General features: G+C 34.5%; 1 protein-coding gene and 1 pseudogene across 1 annotated transcript; one reads left to right on the top strand and one right to left on the bottom strand.

Moving 5' to 3' along the window:
- LOC135197652 (pupal cuticle protein 20-like) overlaps positions 1-21,953 on the bottom strand; it is a 52,394-nt pseudogene extending 30,441 nt beyond the window's left edge.
- On the top strand, positions 7,182-11,010 carry LOC135197710 (cuticle protein AM1159-like). Its single transcript, XM_064224747.1, has 3 exons — positions 7,182-7,228; positions 9,904-10,169; positions 10,586-11,010. Exons 1-3 carry the CDS (start codon positions 7,220-7,222, stop codon positions 10,797-10,799), a joined length of 489 nt encoding a protein of 162 aa, XP_064080817.1. The 5' UTR covers positions 7,182-7,219; the 3' UTR covers positions 10,800-11,010.
- Positions 21,954-21,991: the final 38 nt, after the last annotated feature.

Genomic DNA, 21,991 nt, shown 5'->3' with positions numbered 1-21,991 from the left:
ATATATATATATATATATATATACTATATATATATATATATATATTATATATATATATATATATATATATATATATATATATATATATATATATATATATATATATATATATACAGTTTGTCATTGCGTGTAACAAAAATTAATAATACAATTGTGTCCTGTAAGTTCACAGATATCTAAAGCCTCCGTGACTTGGAGTACGCACACTCCCATATATTGCAAGCAGCACCAGCATCACAAAACCCACATAAAAATATACATACATAAGATGAGCGTGAGAAAAGGATACGGAGTCCTTTGGTTCCGCAATTACCCAAGTGGTAAATCGTGACAGAGCAAACACACACAATGATCTTACGCCCACCGAGTTTAATATGTTTGGAGGAGTGGTACAAAAGACAGAACCCAAGTGCTTGCTTCCTCCAAATGCATGAATGACCCCCATTAATTCTGGTGAATATTTATGTCCTGAGAGCGAATTATATTTTAGTAAGTGTCCAAGTTTAGTATGTGTTTATATATATATATATATATATATATATATATATATATATATATATATATATATCTAATAAAAGGAGCCATAAAAAACACCAAATGTAGAGAGAAAAGTACTATATTTCAGAGACTGCTGTCTCTCTCTTAGGTATATGAATGAGAAAAGTTTACAGAAAAGGTGGTATTTATACCAAGAGATTCGTCCACAAGTAAGCCAATTTAGGTCACCCCGCTGATAATCTTCCTTTAATCTTCTTAAGCGTTGGTTGAATGAACACTGCGTCGACGATGTCCGATGTCCAATTTCCTTTTCCGAGATGTTCATTACCTGCTTCTCTTTTATTAAGGCCGATTCCATCATTTGACTCTTGTACCGGCAGTTGCTGCTATAAATTACACGTGACATATTCCAGTTTATTCTATGGTTATGTTCATTATATGATTGAAAATAGCCGAGTTCTGTTGTCCATACCTAACTGACCGTTTGTGTTGTATTAATCTCTGGGGAAGTGATTTACCTGTAAATCCGATGTAAGATTGGTCACAGTCCTGGCATGGGATCTCATATACCCAGAGTCTTTGGGCGGTGTCTTTTGTTGGACGTTAACAGGGATTTGGCTAAGGTATTTGGGTAGGTAAATGCAAAAGGTTGGATTTCCCAAGGGTGTGGAGTTACTCTCTTAATCGTCTCCAGGTGGGGAATTTTTTATTTTATTGTTGGGTGTGTCTCTGGTCTTGTCTTTAGGGGGTCGGTAGAAAATTACGTTTGCTTTTTGAATTGCTTTCTCAATTATATGGTCAGGATACATTAAAGATGAAAGTTGCTTGCGAATTAGTTCAAATTCTTTTTCCAGGAAATCTGGGGAACAAATTCGTAAGGCTCTTAAGAATAGGTTGCTAGCTAGACCTATCTTGATAGTATTGTCATGATAGCATAAAGTAGGTTAATATATGAAAGTGAGAACGTTGGTTTTTCTGTATATGGTAATTTGTATTCTGTCGTGTCTCTGATTATTAAAACATCAAGAAAAGGAATTTTTGTTGTCTGTTTCCCATTCAACTTTTAAATTTGATGCTGGGCACTAATGCGTTTAATTTTTGAGGAGGAATTCATTAAAATTACCCCACCTTTACTTATCCCAAAATGTTAGTATGTCATCCACGTATCTCATCCACAGCATGTTTTTTTGGGTTTTATTGCATTTATTACTGTAGTTTCAAAGTATTCCATGTACAGATTGGCTAAAATAGGACTTAAAGGACTACCCTATTCAGATCATTTCCCTTTGGCACTTGACAAAATAATAAAGTTAGTTGAATTATGTGCATCTAATAACGTATTTTCATTCAAGGGGAATCATTCTACAAGCAAAAATTCGGGTGTAGTATGGGTAGCCTTTAAGTCCTATTTTAGCCAATCTGTACATGGAATACTTTGAAACTACAGTAATAAATGCAATAAAACCAAAAAAAAAAAAAAAAAACATAGCTGTGGATGAGATACGTGGATGACATACTAACATTTTGGGATAATAAGTGGGGGGTAATTTTAATGAATTCCTCTCAAAATTAAACGCATTAGTGACAGCATCAAATTTAAAGTTGAATGGGAAACAGACAACAAAATTCCTTTTTTCTTGATGTTTTAATAATCAGAGACACGACAGAATACAAATTTTACCATATACAGAAAACCAACGTTCTCACTTTCATATATTCACTACTTTAGCTATCATGACAATACTATCAAGATAGGTCTAGCTAGAACCTATTCTTAAGAGCCTTACGAATTTGTTCCCCAGATTCCTCCTGGAAAAAGAATTTGAACTAATTCGCAAGCAACTTTCATCTTTAAGTATCCTGACCATATAATTGAGAAAGCAATTCAACAAAGCAAACGTAATTTTCTACCGACCCCTAAAGACCCCCCAAGACCAGAGACACACCCCAACAATAAAACTAAAAAATTCCCCACCTGAGACGATTAAGAGAGTAACTCACACCCTTGGGAAATTCCACCCTTTTGCATTTACCTACCAAATACCTTAGCCAAATCCCTGATTAACGTCCAACAAAAGACACCGCCCAAAGACTCTGGTATATGAGATCCCATGCCAGGACTGTGACCAATCTTATATCGGATTTACAGGTAAATCATTCACGCCCAGATTAATACAACACAAACGGTCAGTTAGGTATGGACAACAGAACTCGGCTATTTCAATCATATAAATGAAACATAACCATAGAATAAACTGGAATATGTCACGTGTAATTTATAGCAGCAACTGCCGGTACAAGAGTCAAATGATGGAATCGGCCTTAATAAAAGAGAAGCAGGTAATGAACATCTCAAAAGGAAATTGGACATCGGACATCGTCGACGCAGTGTTCATTCAACCAACGCTTAAGAAGATTAAAGGAAGATTATCAGCGGGGGTGACCTAAATTGGCTTACTTGAGGCGAATCTCTTGGTATAAATACCACCTTTTCTGTAAACTTTTCTCATTCATATACCTGAAGAGAGAGACAGCAGTCTCTGAAATATAGTACTTTTCTCTCTACATTTTGGTGTTTTTATGGGCTCCTTTTATTAGATGGAATTCTGTTGTTACAGAACACTTTTACCAGTCATATATATATATATATATATATATATATATATATACGTATATATATATATTATATATATATATATAAAGATATATGATATATATATATATATATATATATATATATATATATATATATATATATATAGACATATGTATAAATATATGAAGAAAATTACAGCCACGAAGGAAACTGAAACATTGGGAGATGCTAAGTACTTTCGTCTTATTCATAGGACATGGTCACATCAACCGTGTTTGTAACTTTGCTCGTATAATCATCACGTTTTTCTTTTCCTCGTGATTTAGCATCTCCAGTGTTTCAATTTTCCTTCGTGGCTGTAAATTTTTTCATCTATTATATATGTATATATATACATATATATAAAGCTAAAAATATCGTTTAATGTCGAATTCACCATAGCTTGGGAATAACTTGCACCCGAGGGAAAATATATATTATTGACAAGTGCCTCTGGGCTACCAGAATTCGAAAATTGTCCTGGTTGAGAAACAATTATAGACACAGTGACTTTGACCACCTGGTTGTCAACAGGTATACAAATGTGTGTGTATATATATATGCATTGAATGCTAATATGGATGGTGGCAGAATGAAATCATTTGGCTCGTTTAGATGTCTGTGAGTAAATATGATTGATGACTGTAGCATGATCGAAGAGTTTAGACAATGAATAGGTGAAGCAGAAAAGACAGCCGAGTGTGTGCAAAAGATTGGGAAGATCGTTGAATTGAATGAGAAAATAGTCTGGAATGAAGTATAGCTGCTTGCAGGAGATGCAGTTCCTCGTTGGACGAGTGGTTTTCGCGCTCGGCTGCCAATCTGGTGGTCCGAAGTTCGATTCTCGGCTCTGCCAACGCGGAATCAGAGGAATTTATTTCTGGTGATAGAAATTAATTTCTCGATATAATGTGGTTCGGATCCCCCAATACGCTGTAGGTCCCGTTGCTAGGTGACCAATTGGTTCCTAGCCACGTAAAAATATCTAATCCTTCGGGCCAGCCCTAGGAGAGCTGTTAATCAGCTCAGTGGTCTGGTAAAACTAAGATATACTTAACTTTTTTTTTGCAGGAGATGCACTTCTGATTGGGATAATGAAGAGAAGCTGGTAAAACTGCTCATATCAGTCAGATGTTATCAGCTGGGTGAGCATAAACCCTAGTATGTGGGATGTAGTAGAGATTCACCTTAGATACACGACGTCAATCACTGACCACCAGGTTTTTGAAAGCAGTGTATCCTTGATGACTTATGTAGACAGGGAATTGTCATTCAAAATGTGAGAATCTATTATTATATAATGACAAGATTTAAACACTAATTATTATTTATAAGTAAATAAGTAATTACATAAGTTATTTATTATCTAGTATTCTGGACTACACAAAAAAAAGTTTCCTGTGGCGATTTACTTATAATTTTCAAGATATTGACTCCATAGGGCTGCGTTGTTCATTTGTTTTGTCATGATACTTTAATCAACGTTGATTTTTCATTTGTTATGTGAGTACTTTTGCAAAAGAACTGAATTTTGACGTTATTTGGTACGTGGGGAGTTAGAAGAATGGTTTAGAGATATTAGAAGCATTCCTTATGCAAATTAGGAAAGCATAATGTGGGGTAGGGTCAACATCTGCCAATCTTTAATCTTTTATGATAAGCATTCGGAATGCTAATTAGGAGTTCTTAACAGGGAGGTGGAGGAGGAGGCTGGGGTTGGGAGTTCAACACCTTTCCGAAATCCCAGTGAGGAAAGGGTCGTCGTTTTTAATATCTTCTGTTAGGGAAAATGGGAACTAGACCTTCTTTATTTGGGTATAGAAATCTCCTCTCCCTTGTCACCCACACACACACACACACATACACACACACGACTCTCACATAGGACTTCGCAACATCAAGTTGACCTCCGAAGCGACCAGGCAGCCATCCAGTCAGCCAGTCAAAAGCCAATTCCTTGCTAAGTTTTTTCCCACCCCGACATGTTCTGGATGGAAGCCATCTTGCATGTCATATAGGGGCCACGGAGAGCGAACAAATTTTGAGGGAGGAAGCAACTCGTTTCGCAAGGGATCCTGGGGGGGATGCCGTGACGTCATTGCTGCTCGAAATAGATCATCGTTCTTCGATAGTCTCACGCGCTCGTCACATTCCATCGAATCAAAGCCAGTAGTTATTACGTCACGATGAGTTACGTTCATGTCGGATGTTATCCAGGCATAAGATGGCTTCGTAATGATTAATATCGTTAGTTTTTAATTTTATTACACTGTGACGTAAGTAATTGGACTTTATTTTTAACGATGCTGGCTCGTAGTGACTGAGGACGATATTAAGCTTTATATTTAATAATGTTAGCTTTAATTTTATTACCTGTGACCTAATAGGAGTATTACTCTTGGTGCTGCTCGTAATTATTTATGAATGTATTAGCCATTTCATTCTTGCCATTGGTCTTTTGTTGATCTCGTTAGTAAAGGTAAATGGGATTATCTTTTACCTTTCCATTCGTATTGCATTTTAAAGGAGATTCCTGGCTGTAATTAATTCGTATAATTTATATCTTTCATCTCTAGATGTTATCAATCCAGTTCCTTCAACCGGACAAGCCCTTTCTCCTCAGAGAGAGAGAGAGAGAGAGAGAGAGAGAGAGATGGATGTACTGCCCCCATTTTAACGTATATTTAAGAAATAGTATTTTCCTTGTGGAATCATTACAGTATTTATTAGCCTTCGGCAGGCAAGCACAACAAAGCGACGATCAGTTAATCAAAAGAAATTAGGTTGCCTGTTCCCCGAGAGAGGAGTAATGATTGTCTTTATAGAATATTCACCAGCACGCATCTTGATGGACACTGAAAAAGAATAAAGGCATAATGGTTACATGCGGCAATTGCTTTTAGTTATTGTGAAACAGTGGAGATTGGAACCAAAAGAATGGTGTCCTGTCCTTTTGTTATAGTTTTGGATAAGTTCGTTGGCTTGCAATGATAGTGTAATCGAGCTTACAATATCATTTATCTCAGGTTATTTTTTATCATAGTTAAAAGCAAAATGATTTAAGACAAGGCAAAGAACAAGCAACTGAACGTAAGACTATTATCATTTTGACATTTATTTCAAATATACGTAAGTAAATTAAAGCATGCATTCGCTGATTTTACGGGCAAAAATGAAAAGGGTCTCCATTTTGAGGACACTCCGAGAATTGGGACATGCCCCATTTATGGTCCTCATGAGATCTGTGTTTTTAAGCTTTTTTTAAGCAAGAAACAGTACACTGGAACCCATGTGACAGTAATGGTGCGATTTTGATGAGTTTTCGTTTAGCCGTATTATTCAGTCCTTTCACATGAAAAGAATGACTTGAACCTTTTGATAGGACACAAGCACATATACTTGTGTGTTGGGTGACGTGTGAACTTCATTCATTTTAAAGCCCCCCCCCCCCCAAAAAAAAAAAAAAAAAAAAAAAAAAACAAAAAAAAAAAAAAAAAAAAAAAAAGGCTCAAAAGCTCTATTCCTCTATCAATTTCAATGTTCAAATATAATTATTTTCTATGTTAATAGGATAATAAATCTCTGAAAAGCTTCCTTTTGTATTCGTGTGAGGACCTATATTTGAATTCGGTCAACATTCAACAAATCCTTCAAGAGTTGGACACATTCGCCTACTTCCTAACCTAACCTAACCCTTGCTCCCACTAACCCACCGGGTCTCACTAGGAAAATATTGACGAACTACGCTTACTCAGGACGGGACATGGCGTGAAAATCGAAATGCAATTGTTACCATCAGCGGAGAGGGAAAAAATGAGACGTCTGGATCATAGTTCAGAGTTTTGGCGAAGGAGGTCAGAGGTATAACAGGTCAAGAGAATCGAGAGGGGCGTTAGGAGGAGGTGGGTTAGAAGTGGGTGGAGTTCGAAAGAGTGCCGAGGTGGGGGTTAGTAGGAGAGGTCAGGTAGGGTGGGGAGGGGGAGGGGGTATACCCGTAATGAGAGCACAAGTGGAGGGAAACTGGTGTATATATAAGGCAGCGCGAGCGACATTGCTGTACATTCGACTCAATCTCCACTTCTCGTCATGTATTCGGTAAGGAAACTTCGGGAGATGGGCTGATGCTGGAGGGGGTATGATGCCCCGAAAGGTTTTTTTTAAGGTGTTGACCTTTTTGGTGTATAATTGTTTTCTTTTTAGGTTTTTACCGTAATTTACCAAAAGGTATATAATTGTGATTGTTTGTAGGGGTTTATACCAAAAGCTATATAATTGAGTAGTTAGGTTTTTACCTTAATATACCAAAAGGTATATAATCGTTTTTAGGTTTTTACCTTAATTTATTAAAAGGTATATAATTCTGTATTTTAAGATTTTATCATAATATACCAAAAGGTATATAATTGTGATTGATTTTAGGTTTTTGCCTTAATTTATCAAAAGGTATATAATTGTGTATTTTTAGGTTTTTGCCTTAATTTACCAAAAGGTATATAATTGTGATTTCTTTTAGGTGTTTACCTTAATTGTGTATTGTTAGGTTTTTACCTTAATATACCAAAACGGTCTATAATGTGATTGATTTTTAGGGTTTTGCCTTAATTTCATCAAAAGGTATATAATTGTGTATTTTTAGGTTTTTGTTCCTTAATTTACCAAAAGGTCCTATAATTGTAATTGGTTTTAGGTTTTGTTTTGCCTTGATATACCAAAACGGTTTATAATTGTGATTGTTTTTTTTAGGATTTTATTTTAATATATCAAAAGGTATATAATTGTTTGTATTTAGGTTTATACCTTGACATACCAAAAGGTATATAATTATGATTGCTGTTTATCTTAGTTTTTTAACCACTTGGTATTTTAATGTGTTTTTGTGTATGGGCGCTTTGAAGCCCCGATTTTTGTCTTGCTTTGTTGATTAGCTTTAGAAATTTAATGTTTATGCTCTAGCACCTTAATTAGAAGAAACACTTACTGATGATTTTGAGTAACATCGTCTTGATAAAGGAGAATACTTTAACTATAAAACGAAATAAAAAATTCGGTAAATTATGTCGTCAACTTTAGAATTACTCTGATGTAGAAAAGGCAAGCATAATAAGTACGCTCTGATGAAATCTGTTTTTTTTTTCGCTTACTCGGGAGTAAGCTTACAAACTTCTTTGTTGTTGTTGTGCTTGTTGTGGATGGGTAGGAAAGCCTATGGAAAAGCCTAAAAAGATCTGAAAAAGGTGTTTCGCGTTTAGTTAAAGAGACAGGAATTTTAAGATAGGATATTTATGAATTATTTATTAGAGTGAAAATGTAAAAAAAATAAATAACGTGCATGTTAAACAGTACGGAAAAATTATTTCTGTTGAAATGTAGCTTATTTATTTTGATTTTCGTTCATGAAACAACGCTCTATTTGACTAGATTTTAAGCACGCGCCCCTTGTAAGCTCGAGGTCGGATCACGCCTTGTTTAGTTTTATTTTAACAGCACTAATCTCGGTTTTCATAAAAACCGTATCATGAAAGCTTTTCCATATATTTCAATGGCGGTTGTGATTCACAGAAATATAGAAAACATCTGTGCTCTAAATATTAGAATACCCAAGTCATGAGAAAACTCGTGCACCGTGAAACCACTTGGGTGTAAATCTTGTATAGGTGTCATATATAACAATGTTCTTTCTTGATCATCCCTTTATGTACTTTTGGGCTTTAGACTTCGAAGTGAAATGCTTTATAGCTGCTTATCGCACCGTGAAAAAGCAACTTTTTCCCTCTGGTTATTATGCGCACGAAGTGATACCTGACACTGCAGGCTTGCTTGTGCTAACGAAAAAAAAAAAAGTATGATTCTTAATGTACAGGGTGTCCATAAAGTCCCAGTACCGTTATAAGTATTTATTGTTTGTAATGGTACTGGGAGTTTATTGACACCCTGTAGTTTTAGTTTATACAGATAGGGTGTATATATATATATATATATATATATATATATATATATATATATATATATATATATATACATATACATATATATATATATATATATATATATATATATATAATATATATATATATATATATATATGCATTTATGTATATGTATAGTGTGTGTTTTGACAGATCGTTTATACACATGTATTTGGGAATTTGTTGTACATGGGTTTTACATTAATCTCTCCCTGTCAGATGTATACAATTAGCGTTGGAATTTTCAAGATGAGTGCTGACTGACCTTGTCGCCGATGTATGGGTATTGACATAGGCATTGGCGTTAAATATCATCCATCCTACCACTTATCTAATGAAATTGCTTAACTCTAGCTGTACCTTTGCTGACAGATACCTTGATGCTAGTATATAAACTTTAGTGAGTAAACGAAGTATTTAAGGTCGTAGAATCTTGCAATTAAGTTTTTTAGTGTCCAAAATATGCTGTTCATTCGTCGCGAGAGCGCCCCTCCCCCCCCCTGGCCGACGGTGAGAGGTTGAAACCAACATTCGTTGGAAGCTTGAATTTCGAGTCAGTGGCCCCCTTGGGCTCGTTCCGTGTGAATAGGTTTCATATAATAATAATAATAATAATAATAATAATAATAATAATAATAATAATAATAATAATAATAATAATAATAATAATTAATATAATAATAATAGTTGGAAATCAAGATTATTTATTGAAGTAGGTTTAGGAATTGCCTCGTATCCATTCCAAGTCATCGACGTCCCCAAAAAAAGGTCTTTTAAAACCACGCTCTCCTTAATCCTTCCCAGAAACAACTACTCGTGTGCCTGTTTTTGGGAGCGGTGGGCGCCTCCCCTCAAGGCTACGGAGCTCCACGCCCATCCTACTCCGCCCCCGGTGGCTCGTTCGGCGGCGGCGGGGGCCCCGTGATCCCCATCCTCGTCGACGACCGCACGGGACCCGACGCCTCCGGAGCGTACTCCTTCAACTTCGAGACGGGCAACGGCATCAGACGCCAGGAGCAGGGCGCCGGGCGGGGTCCCAAGGGCGCCGTGGTGTCCCAGGGAGGCTGGTCGTAAGTATATACTGCTTTTTGACGACTTGGAGACTGGTCGTAAGTATACTGCTTTTTGACGTCTTTGAATTGGCCGCGCTGGATTGCTCTCAAATAGGAAACTACGTTGATTCGTAATATTTTTTTTCAGATATTTTATCACGACTTTGTCCGAATTATTGATCTTCTTATATCAGAGGTTTCAGCAGTGGTTAATTTAATGCTCCGTTACCATAGCTAGTTGTGCTGAATTGCTTTTAAATACAGAATAATTTGTGTTTTATTTTTATTATCGGATGTGAACGTCTCTCTGAATAATGCTTATGACTTTCATCTACTTGCAAGTTGTGCATTGTCTTAATATTTTTATTTATATGTAAACTTAGATTTACTTATATGTTTAAGTGATTTACTTACATGCTTAAACACTCCTCCAGATTCACCTTCCCCGACGGCACCCCAGGAGTCTTCAACTTCGTAGCTGACGAAAATGGGTACCGCGTCGAATCCCCCCTTCTGCCCACCCCCCCTCCTCTCCCACCCCACGCCATCGCCCAGATCGAGAAGGCCCGCCAGGAGGCTGCGTCCGGAGGAAGCCGCCCTCAATACGGGGCACCAGCTCCCCCCAGCCGAGGATACAGTTTCCGATGAAGATAGCCCGGTCGAATCTCCCTCCCCAGGATCTGTGATAAAGTTGATATATTTTTAAATTGTGTCTTGAAGAAAATATCACACTTTTTGAAATGAATTGTTGGCTGACATGACATGACACCCCGCGCTTTTTTGTATTTATTGTTTAATTACGAAGCGAATGATTGTGAAAATTATATAAAAAAAAAAGCAAATAAAGGGAAAATTATCATTGTGTTTCTTATTCGTTGTTTGTATTGCTGGGATTCCTTCTGCACCAGATTTTTTGGTAGAGGTCATCAGCGGTAGGATTTGAATCCTACCCGGAAGGGGACTTGCATTGATAAGTTGGTCAAGAAGTGAGGTGAAGAGGTTATGCAGACGCAAAAGTTTACTGACATCAAATAGTGTCAGGCAAACGTTTTCAGAAACTGTATCACTAGTTTTTATCCAACATTAAGTTTATATATATATATATATATATATATATATATATATATATATATATATATATATATATATATATATATGTATTCTCTGACTTATATGCACTTGACTTTTTACAATCTCAAATATAAGTATCAAGTAATAATTTAAATCCTCTTGGAGAAATTTATACTTAAAAAGTAGGATTAAACTTGTGGATGTTATTGGCAAGTTATAGTGAATTTGATATTGAGTATATATATATATATATATATATATATATATATATATATAATATATATATATATATATATATGTTTACAACTTACATGTACACTTACTGTTGGACAAAAACTTGTCAAGTATATTTATTTCTGAAAAATTTTGACCTGCCACGAATTGGATGTAAGCAAAGGTCTGCAATAAGCATTTATTTTCTAATGACATTGCTTGGAAAGTATCCATTTCTAATTGCATATGAAAATGTAAGAAAATGCGTGGAAAATATCCATTAATATATTAGTATGATAGAGCGACATTAAACCATCTACATCTGTGGAAGAATCTGGTAACTATTTTGCCACCGAATTTTCCCAGGTATTTGTCAACAGTCAAGTCTCAACAGAACAACAGATAGAGAATTTTCAAGCGCTTTATTATTATTATTATTATTATTATTATTATTATTATTATTATTATTATTATTATTATTATTATTATTATTATTATTATTATTGTTGTTGTTGTTGTTGTTAAAAAATATCCACAATTATATATTAAAAATATATTTCTATGTAAAAATTTAGAATTTGTTCTATATTTTTACATAGAAATATATTTTTAATACATAATTGTGGATATTTTTTAACAATTTGTTTTCACGAAACTGTGAATTTCTTAATTATTATTATTATTATTCAGTAGATGAACTTATTCATATGGAACAAGTCCCTAGGTGCCTTGACTTGGGATTCAAGCTTCCAAACAATATGGTGTTCATTAGCAAGAAGAGGAAATAATGGAAAATACAGAAAGAACAGATATGACTTATTAAAAAAGAAAGAAATCAATAAATACATAAATGGATAAAGATGTATCAAGTAGCAAGAACAATAGTATTAGGGTAGTAATGCATTTCATTTTAGACTAATATTTTTACAATCTAAAACTAAAATTCTGTAAACCATGGAAGTTAAGCATTATGTCGTTAATGTTTTTTCTAGGATTTCTAATATTGGAGAGACATATTCCAACCCTGTGAATGAACAATATATAAAATAATTCTTGTTTTGATTTAAGAAGACTAGATCTAGTGTCTTGCATAATCGAAATACAGTATTATATATCTATCCATCTATCTATAAGTCTAAATAAAGGTGATGCCATGGAGGAAAATGAAAAGGCGAGAATTGCCGAGATCTTTCGGTCTACACGATCCTTTACTCCTCTGTGGCATCACCATTATATAGACAAGCATCACGTTTTATATATTTCGTGATCAAGTTATTCATTTATATGTCTATATATATATATATATATATATATATATATATATATATATATATATATATATATGTAAGTGTTTACATAATAAAAATATGGAATGTTAGTCCATATATATAAAAGTCTAAAACTAAAGAGGTCAACCAGATTGCTTGCAGGAATGTGATCAGACTAGAGACGCTAAAGATGACGTATACAATAAAAGTAGGCTAAGATAACATGCCGTCACCTGTAGTCATTCAATTGTTTATAAACATTAGTCCAAGCTCCCTGCTTGAGACAACTACCGCCTACGTGATCTGTAGCGTGTCTCATTTGATTGTGTTGTTCGTAATGTAACTGTCATCTGATAGTATGTTCATATGTTCGAACTACTGTCTGTTCTTCATAACTTGTAACAGAGATGGTAGACAGGCAGAAGAGAGTTAGCTATCGTCATTAGAAGACCTTTACCTCTTTACCTAAGCTTTATCATGTAGAGGAATAGGATTAGCCATCATCATTGGCAGAAGCGATCAAGCTATCGTTATTAGAAGACTTGTACAATCATACCTGATCTTCACCATGTAAAACTTCAGAAGAATATATAATTTTTTATACTTAGTGTTTTCTACAAGAACCTCACCGAAACCATGAGTTTAACACGTCGTCGTAAAGATAATACGACTTCGTAAGTGATCTACAAAACCCCAGACACTCCATTGAAGATGGAAGTGCAATACCAACCGACTTAGCGTATAGATTATCGCAAGTCTAACATTACCTCATAGGGCGCCCTATCATACAAGGCACAAGCCCTAATATATATATATATGCATATATATATATATATATATATATATATATATATATATATATATACATATATATATATATATATATATATATATATATATATATAATATATAATATATATATATAATTAGTTGACGGCACTGGGAAAGTTCAGAATGAAACGACAGGGTGTCAACTACTTTTGTGTGTTTAGGAATACACGAAAAGACTTGGCACTCTATCGTTTCATACTGAATTTTCCAGTGGCTTCAGCTAATGAACAAAATCACGTGCATACTTTCGTGATTTCTTAGTATAAACATGTAGATAAGAGATATATTTATATATATATATATATATATAGATATATATATATATATATATATATATATATATATATACAATATATATAGTATATATATATATATATATATATATGTGTGTGTGTGTGTTTATAACAAATCTGAATTACGAAAGTTAGGAACGCGAGATAAATCCATAGGTAAGGATATCTGCCACGAAGGAAAAATAAACGAAGGAGTACCTGCGAGACCTTTCGACGTTAAACGTTCCTTTACTAAGCAGAAAACTGACATACATGAGGAAAAAGACAGTACAAGAAGATTCGTATAAACTGACAGATAGGGATTATAAAGAGATTAGTACCTAGAATCCGACACACCTGGAAGATGAGTAACATTCCCAAACAATTAAAAGTTTAAAGACAATTCATCTCAGATACAAGGACAAGACAATTAAAGGATTATAGGTGACACGCTATTCAGAACTTTGGTAAACAAAACCATGTTCACAGTACATATTCACAATACATGTCAGACATACATTACAACGAAGATAACTCTAAGGCAACTAATTTTTATTTAAGTCTGTAATTATATCTTTGAGGTCATTCTTAAACAGTTTACAAATACAAGGTCTAAATGAAAGCCACGACTAACATTGAAATTACAATGAAAAAGTAAGTTGTATTAAAACAGATTCTAAAGATTTCGTGATAAGACATTCTCTTGACCTTGCAATTACTGAACTACCAACCCAATTTATTCGGTGGTTGTTTTCACTTAAATGAATGAATATTGCATTAGATGTTTGCCCAGTTTTTACAGAATATTATGCTGGCTTAGCCTTACTTCTAGGCCCTTGCTAGACTGTCCGAGATGAAATGAGGGGACAATCCATACATGGAATTTTATATATTATGTTGTTGCTTTCTCTGGGGCCATTTTTTTTATTTATTTTCCTTCGTGGATATATCTTTATATATATATATATATATATATATATATATATATATATATATATATATATATCATATAAAGTTTATGTATACACACATATATGTATATATATATATATATATATATATATATATATATATATATATATATATATATATATATATATATATAATATTTGTACTAATTCGCTTATTTTTCGTTAGGTCAAATCTTTTCTGACATCATCATTTGTTTTTCCATCTTGCGTTCTCGGGGAACAAAAAATATTTGAACTCCGTCTCATGTAATTATTGCTGCAATTCGAAACGCAAATTATACACTGCATATTCCTTCATGCTCATTTTCTCGCAAATTCTGTTGTATTCTAATGACCAAAGTTTTAAGTTTTGTTTTACACTAGTTGAAATTCGTCATTTATATCCCTCTTTTTCAAATAGGGAAATATTAAGTTCTTTTTGATGTAGTTTGTCTTGATGGATATTTGTATTATTTGTATTTTATAAAATCATTAAGGTATAATAAGTATCATCATATAAAAAACTCAAACGATCTAATACATACATACACACACACACACACACACACACACACACACACACATATATATATATATATATATATATATATATATATATATATATATATATATATATATATATTATGAGTGTGTGTATATAAGTTAAATGTTACGAATTGTGAGTTTGCCTTGCCTATACTTAGGCTGTCATCGCTTGCTTATCCTTTTTTCCCTGTTTTTTCTGTTTTTTTTTTTTGTTTTTTTTTTTTTTTTATGTACAAACGGTATTGGGAAGTGTATACTCGATGGTAATGTAACGTATGAGTGTTTAGATATAAACGTACTTTTATTTTTTGTTTGCATTGTGTAACGAATATATTCCAGTGGAGTTTTTTTAAAAGCATTAAATAAAATTGTCGCTATTTTGAACTGGCTAAAGGATTAACATAAGATTACTGTGTCTGGTAAAGTAATTAACGTAATTGTCGTAATTAGAATATATAAATTATATATATATATATATATATATATATATATACATATATATATATATATATATTATATATATATAATATATATATATATATATATATATATATATATATATCAGTATTTCCTCAGTAAGAATGAAATAATTACCTTGGTCAAGAATATTTGTATTCTACGAATTAGGCGATTTGCGGCTGGTATTCTGACAAGCGTTATTTGTACGAAATTTTTTATTAATACCTAATCAATTGAATAAATTTTACCTATATCGAATGAGTGTAGTAGTTTTTCCTTTTCAATATTATTTCGTTTGATGGAGAAATGGGTTAAATTGGTTCGACAATTCAAGTAAAGTGTCGTGTACTCTCGTAATGTCATAACCGCAAAGCCCCTTCTCGTCCAGAAGTTATTTTCGAAAGTGTCACCACCAACAGGGAAAAAGTTGTTCGAACGGGAATCATGGTGTGATTAGCACTAGCTCAAAAAAGGAAGAAACTTATTACTGAGAATATTCGGTGACAAGGAGAACCAGCTCGCGTGAAATCTGCATCGAAGTCGGGGTTAGTTTTTGACTCGAATCGAAGGTGAGATTCTGGCAGAAAAAGATAAAAAGGGGGAGGTCTGGGTGTTGGTTTAATGACTCATTGTTTGTCGCCCATTTATGTCAGGTTGTGCCTTAAGTTGATATTTATTTGAAATATATATATATATATATATATATATATATATATATATATATATATATATATATATATATATGTGTGTGTGTGTGTGTGTGTGTGTATGTCGTTATTGTTCATGAAAGATGAAAGAATTTAGTTTGTATAGATTTTACTTTGATAAAGATTAGTTAACCTGAGAAAGTGGCCATTGTTTTCACTCTTACCGTAATCATTTTTTCCAACAGAGGAAACAGACAGCCATTAATTAAGTCAAACGAACTGTTGGAACAAAGAGAAACTTTTTTTTTTTTTTGAGTCGCTACAATGAAAAGAAATAATAATGAAAAAAGGGGAAGGGAAAACAAACAATTGAAATTGTCAGAATTACATGCTGAATAAGTCAGTGGAAGCATTCCCTAAACAAAGGTTAAAAAAAGGTCACAAAAAAGGTCACGGAAATGAAAGCTGTCAGTGCAGTGGGAGGGAAGTTGGGCATTGTGCCCTCGGGGCATGCGCAGTCAACACCCTTTTTTTTTTTTTTTCATCGAACGCTGTTTTCAATTATAATTCATTTTCGTGTGAGTTCTGAGCTAAACCTGCGGACTTGTTATATCGTAACGTTCAATAGAAAGACAATGAAAAGTGAGATAATTTAAGTCAACTTCAACTCTAATATTTATTTTAATTAACCCATTATATTGTGAGTTCAACTGAACTGAACCTGCAGATTGGCTAAATCGTATCATTATAGATTAACAATGAAAGGTGAGATCAATTATGTCAGAGTTTTAACTCTAATATCCATTTTAATGAACAGATTAATTTTCGTGTGATTTCAGGCTTAACTGAACTTGCAGACCTGTATATCGTAACGGTACATAGAAGAACTGTGAACAGTGAGATGAATTAAATCAGAGGAATTTTAGATATAAGATAATGCATTCAAAATTTTGAGTTACAGAAAAGTAGTGGGAATCCTGATGGTTTGGAATGTTCTAATTTTGTAAATTAAGCACATTAAACAAATTGATTTTCGATTATTTTTCATATGATAGCGAATGTTCAGCAAATATTACCTAATTTGATTTTTTATATAACCCTCTAACCATTTTAGAATGTTCAGTATTTATTTTTGTTTTCAAAGGTTGTCGCCTTACCGGTGTAGTGATTGATTATTACAAACATTTTTCATCGAGTACTTTCAGTCTCTTTAGTAACTTCATGTAATATCCTTTTATATTAATCAGGTTTTACATCAGATCCTTTTATAGAGACGACTTTTAATTAATATAGATCTGGTCACAATTTCGGCTGCTGTACCCCAAAAGCAAAGAGCAATGACTGCCAAGAACTCCATAAATCATTTTAAATAACATGTTGATTAGATATTTCATCTGTGATGACTTTATATGTAAAATCATCCAATTTATTTATAGTAATGGGAAGTTTTGTTCCATTTTGAATGGAAACAGTTATTATCTTTTTGGAGTTTTCTCGTAAAATATAGATGTAGATGGAATTGGTATATTTTAAATTTTAGTCATTACTTTTTTTCTGTTCAATACGAATTTCCCTGTGTTTGTAAAATAATTTATTGAAAAAAATGCATAATTGTAGAAATATTATGAAAATGCATCAATTTTTTGGAGATTATTTTAGGGCAGAATTGATTATAGTGGGCATTGAAAACATACTGCACAAACTGCTCTTTGTAGATAGTGGATATTCTGAAAGCCACTGTTCAAATAGCTTGTCCGTCAGATGTTTCCAGATGCTATGCTATTAGGCTTGTGAGTTTTGACTTCGATCTCAGACACAAGAAACCATACTTTGTGACATTTTTTCGTGTCGAAAAAATATGCCATTCCAAGTATTTTCATTTTCTTAAAGGTAACATTTTAGGTATAAGTTGGTATGAAAAAAACGTCCTTGTAAACTTTTGTGCTAAAGTTCATTTGTTCAACCCGTACAAAATATTGACCTTTATAACAGGAAATTATAAGTATTTGTTGAACATCATGAGCAACAAAGTACCGACTGAGTTGTGGTCTTGACTTTATCAAAGAATAAAAATATATAAGTAATAAAATACCTGAAGTGAAAATTGAACTTATCGTAAGATATGGATCATCAAGTTATTTTAGTAGTATTAACCTTAGAAATGTCTAGATGGAAGCCCCGTATTGGGTTGATGGTCTGGATGGTTGGAGAAATGTGGATGATGGGGATGGGGAGGCAGACCGAAGTGGTTAGAAAGCCATTGAAATGAGATGATGCGATGGAAGACATATTGGGTGATGGTTCTGGATGGTCTGGAGAAAATTGAAATGGAGATGGGGCTGAGGCAGCACTGATGGGTTAGATACATGCCTATTGAGATTGAGATGATGCTGATGGAAGCCCATAATGGGTTTTGATGTCTAGCTGGTCTGGAGAATGATGGAGCAATGGATGAGGCAGCTCCAAATGGAGACGTGGGGCTGATGGACTCCATAGTTGTTGGATGTCAGCTGGTCTGGAGAATGATGGAGCAAAAGATGAGGCAGCTCCAATGGAGACGCTTGGGCTGATGGAACTCCATAGCTAGTGGATGGTCTAGCTGGTCTGGAGAATGATGAAGCAATGGATGAGGCAGCTCCAAATGGAGACGCTGGGGCTGCTGATGGAACTCCATAGTTGGTGGATGGTCTAGATGGTCTGGAGAATTGAGAAGCAGGAGACGATGCAGCAGCAAAGGGGCTGGATGGTCTGGAGAAATGAGAAGATGCACCAGCACCAAATGAACCAGATGGTCTGGAGAAATGGGGAACTTGAAGCCGATGGAAGGCCATACTGACTAGACGGCGAGAGAACTGGGAAGCTGTCGAAGAAGGCGAAGCAAAGAAGTCTCGATTCCCTGAGGCTGCAGCAGCGGCGTCCTCCAGGCGGGCTTTTTCGATCTGCGCAATGGCGTGCGGCAGAGGAGTCGGCGGTGTAGGAGGAGGTCGGACTCCACCCGGAATCATTTTTCGTACTGCGATGAAGTTGAACGCAGCTGGGGGAGGGTGCCGTCCGGAGGGTGAATCTGTTGGGGTGAGCGAAAGAGATGAGTGTTTTCGCTTGCTCGGGGAGTAAGCCTACAAACTACTTCGTTGTTGTTGTTCTTGTTGGGGGGTTAGGAAACCCCTATGGCAAAGCCTAAAAAAAGGTCTGAAAAAGGTGTTTCGCTTGAGTTAAAGATACAAAGAATTTTAGGAAAGATATCTTTATGATTTATTTATTAGAATGAAAATGTATTTTAATTTTCTTTGTGAATTGGGGAAACCATGCGATATTTGACCATCGGACTTTAGCACGCGCCCTGAATAAGCTGGAGGTCGGATCTTGCCGTTTCTTTGGTGGTGTTTTAGTTGGATATAAAAAAAAGACTGACATGCCTTACCCAATTAAATACTGAAAAAAAATAGTTTTTCTAAAATATCTGTAAACTAAGCTTGAAAATAAAAATATCGTTTTTCTAAGATTTCTGTAAACTAAGCTAAAAAAATAAGGTCCAATATAAAAAGAAATCCCTAATCTACTTTAAATACCGAAAAAATACGTATTGTTATTTGTATGTTTCTGTAAACTAAACTGTATCACAAGATCAGGTATATACATACGTATATGAACAAGCTAACCTCCCACCCTGATAAATATGTATATATTATATATATATATATATATATATATATATATTATATATATATATATATATATATATATATGTATATATATATAATATATATATATATATATATACAAATTGACTCCATATACATACATAACAAATTGACCTCCATTATACATACATAAACAAATTGACCTCCATTATACATATGTAAACAAACTGACCTCCATTAAATACTGAACAAAAATAGGTATTATCATTCTAAGAAGAATAAAAAAAAAACATACCACTATCTAACATATTGGCCTGAGAGGCTCTGATCCACTTCCAGCCAAAAGAAAAGAGAGTTAAAGAGACCAATGACACTCACGACCACCCCCCCTGCTGGGCCACAGCGCCGGTCACCCCCTGTGGGGCCCCTTGCTCCTGACGACTGATGCCATCACCGGTCTCGTAGACGAAGCTGTAGGACCCCGAGGCGTCGGGTTCTTGGCGATTGTCGACCAGGATTGGCATACGGGTTGGCCGATGCCGAAGGCACCACCTCCCTCCAATGCCGCCGCCACCAAGCTCCACCTCCGAAGTGGTGCCGATGGGAGTGGGAGCCATAACCATCTGGTTCACCGGATGCCAAGGCCGCCAGGAAGATTAGGCTTAGTGTCTGTGGGCAGAATGAGGCTTTGTTAGTGTATATTATTATTTTTTGGGGGGTGATTATACAAGATATTCATATGCTTAATCGTGTGCGTGCTGTCATTTTTTGCTTGGTAGTTGAGTATGAGAGTTAAGAGAAGTTTTAGATTATACTTTACACACGCACACACACACACACACACACACACACACACATATATATTATATATATATATATATATATATATATATATATATATATATATATATATATATATATATACATACGTACCTAATATGCACTACATATATACAACCGCATTAAAATCGACGTACACAATTGAATGTTTATGTGGCTTGTTTACGAAGTACGAGTATATGGCAGTGGCAATTATTTTTTTCAAGATGTAAATATCAGCAGTTGTTGTTGTTGTTGTGAGAGTAATTCTCGCAACGAATTAGATAAAATCAGAATTACATTTCATCATTTTTCTTGTTTCAGGTGCATTAAAAATGAGATGTTTTCTTTCACTCAACATAATTTAAAAGTAAATGCACACTGAATTCAGATGTTACTCCAAAGCGCAGGAAATTGGTCACTACTTCATAATCAAAAGGGTTACTACGAACTATAATTGTAAAACGCTCTGTCACTTATAAGTCGAAAGGGTGTATGATGAATGTGTGAGTGTACATACAGCAGACATGCAGAGTATACTGTATATATATATATGTAGAATATATCTAGGAAGCTCGATAATGCTGGCAAGGTAAGAGATGAAATACTCTACGTGTATAGGAGTTTGACATGCTGCTTATAAATAAGCCTTCTGGCGTAGGTTCGTGTGACAAATGTGACAGAAGTTCTTTGCACAGATGTTCATCCTCGGAAACGCAGTTTAGCAACCTTTGTCTTAATTCGTCTCTGCATTTAGTATATATATATATGTTTTAATATATATAATATATATATAGTAGATATATATAATAATATATATTTATAATATTATATATAATATATATATGTATAATGAGTGTAAAATGTGTGTATAATCGAAGCAAAGAGCTATGAATCCAAGTTAATCTTAGACCAAGCTATTTATCAGTTTCCCAAAGCAAATTAAGCACTTCACAAACCGAGTACATGTCGCTGAACGGCGCACAAGTCGAATGCGATGTGGCGATGCCCTATAGCACCTTTTATATAGATAGTGGATCCCTTTCCATCGTTCGGACTCAGAACGGTGCCTTTTTTCAGTTCTGTCAACACGCCCACCCCCCACTCTCTCTCTCTCTCTTTC

This window comes from Macrobrachium nipponense, chromosome 21 (assembly GCF_015104395.2).
Source record: "Macrobrachium nipponense isolate FS-2020 chromosome 21, ASM1510439v2, whole genome shotgun sequence".
NCBI classification, from domain to species: domain Eukaryota; kingdom Metazoa; phylum Arthropoda; class Malacostraca; order Decapoda; family Palaemonidae; genus Macrobrachium; species Macrobrachium nipponense.
The sequence above is the reverse complement of the archived record's forward strand: the minus strand, read 5'-3'. Positions and strand labels throughout refer to the sequence as shown.

Coding starts and splice junctions, on each gene's coding strand:
- LOC135197710 (XM_064224747.1), top strand. Junction 10,170..10,585: donor GTGTCCCAGGGAGGCTGGTC/GTAAGTATATAC, acceptor ACACTCCTCCAG/ATTCACCTTCCCCGACGGCA.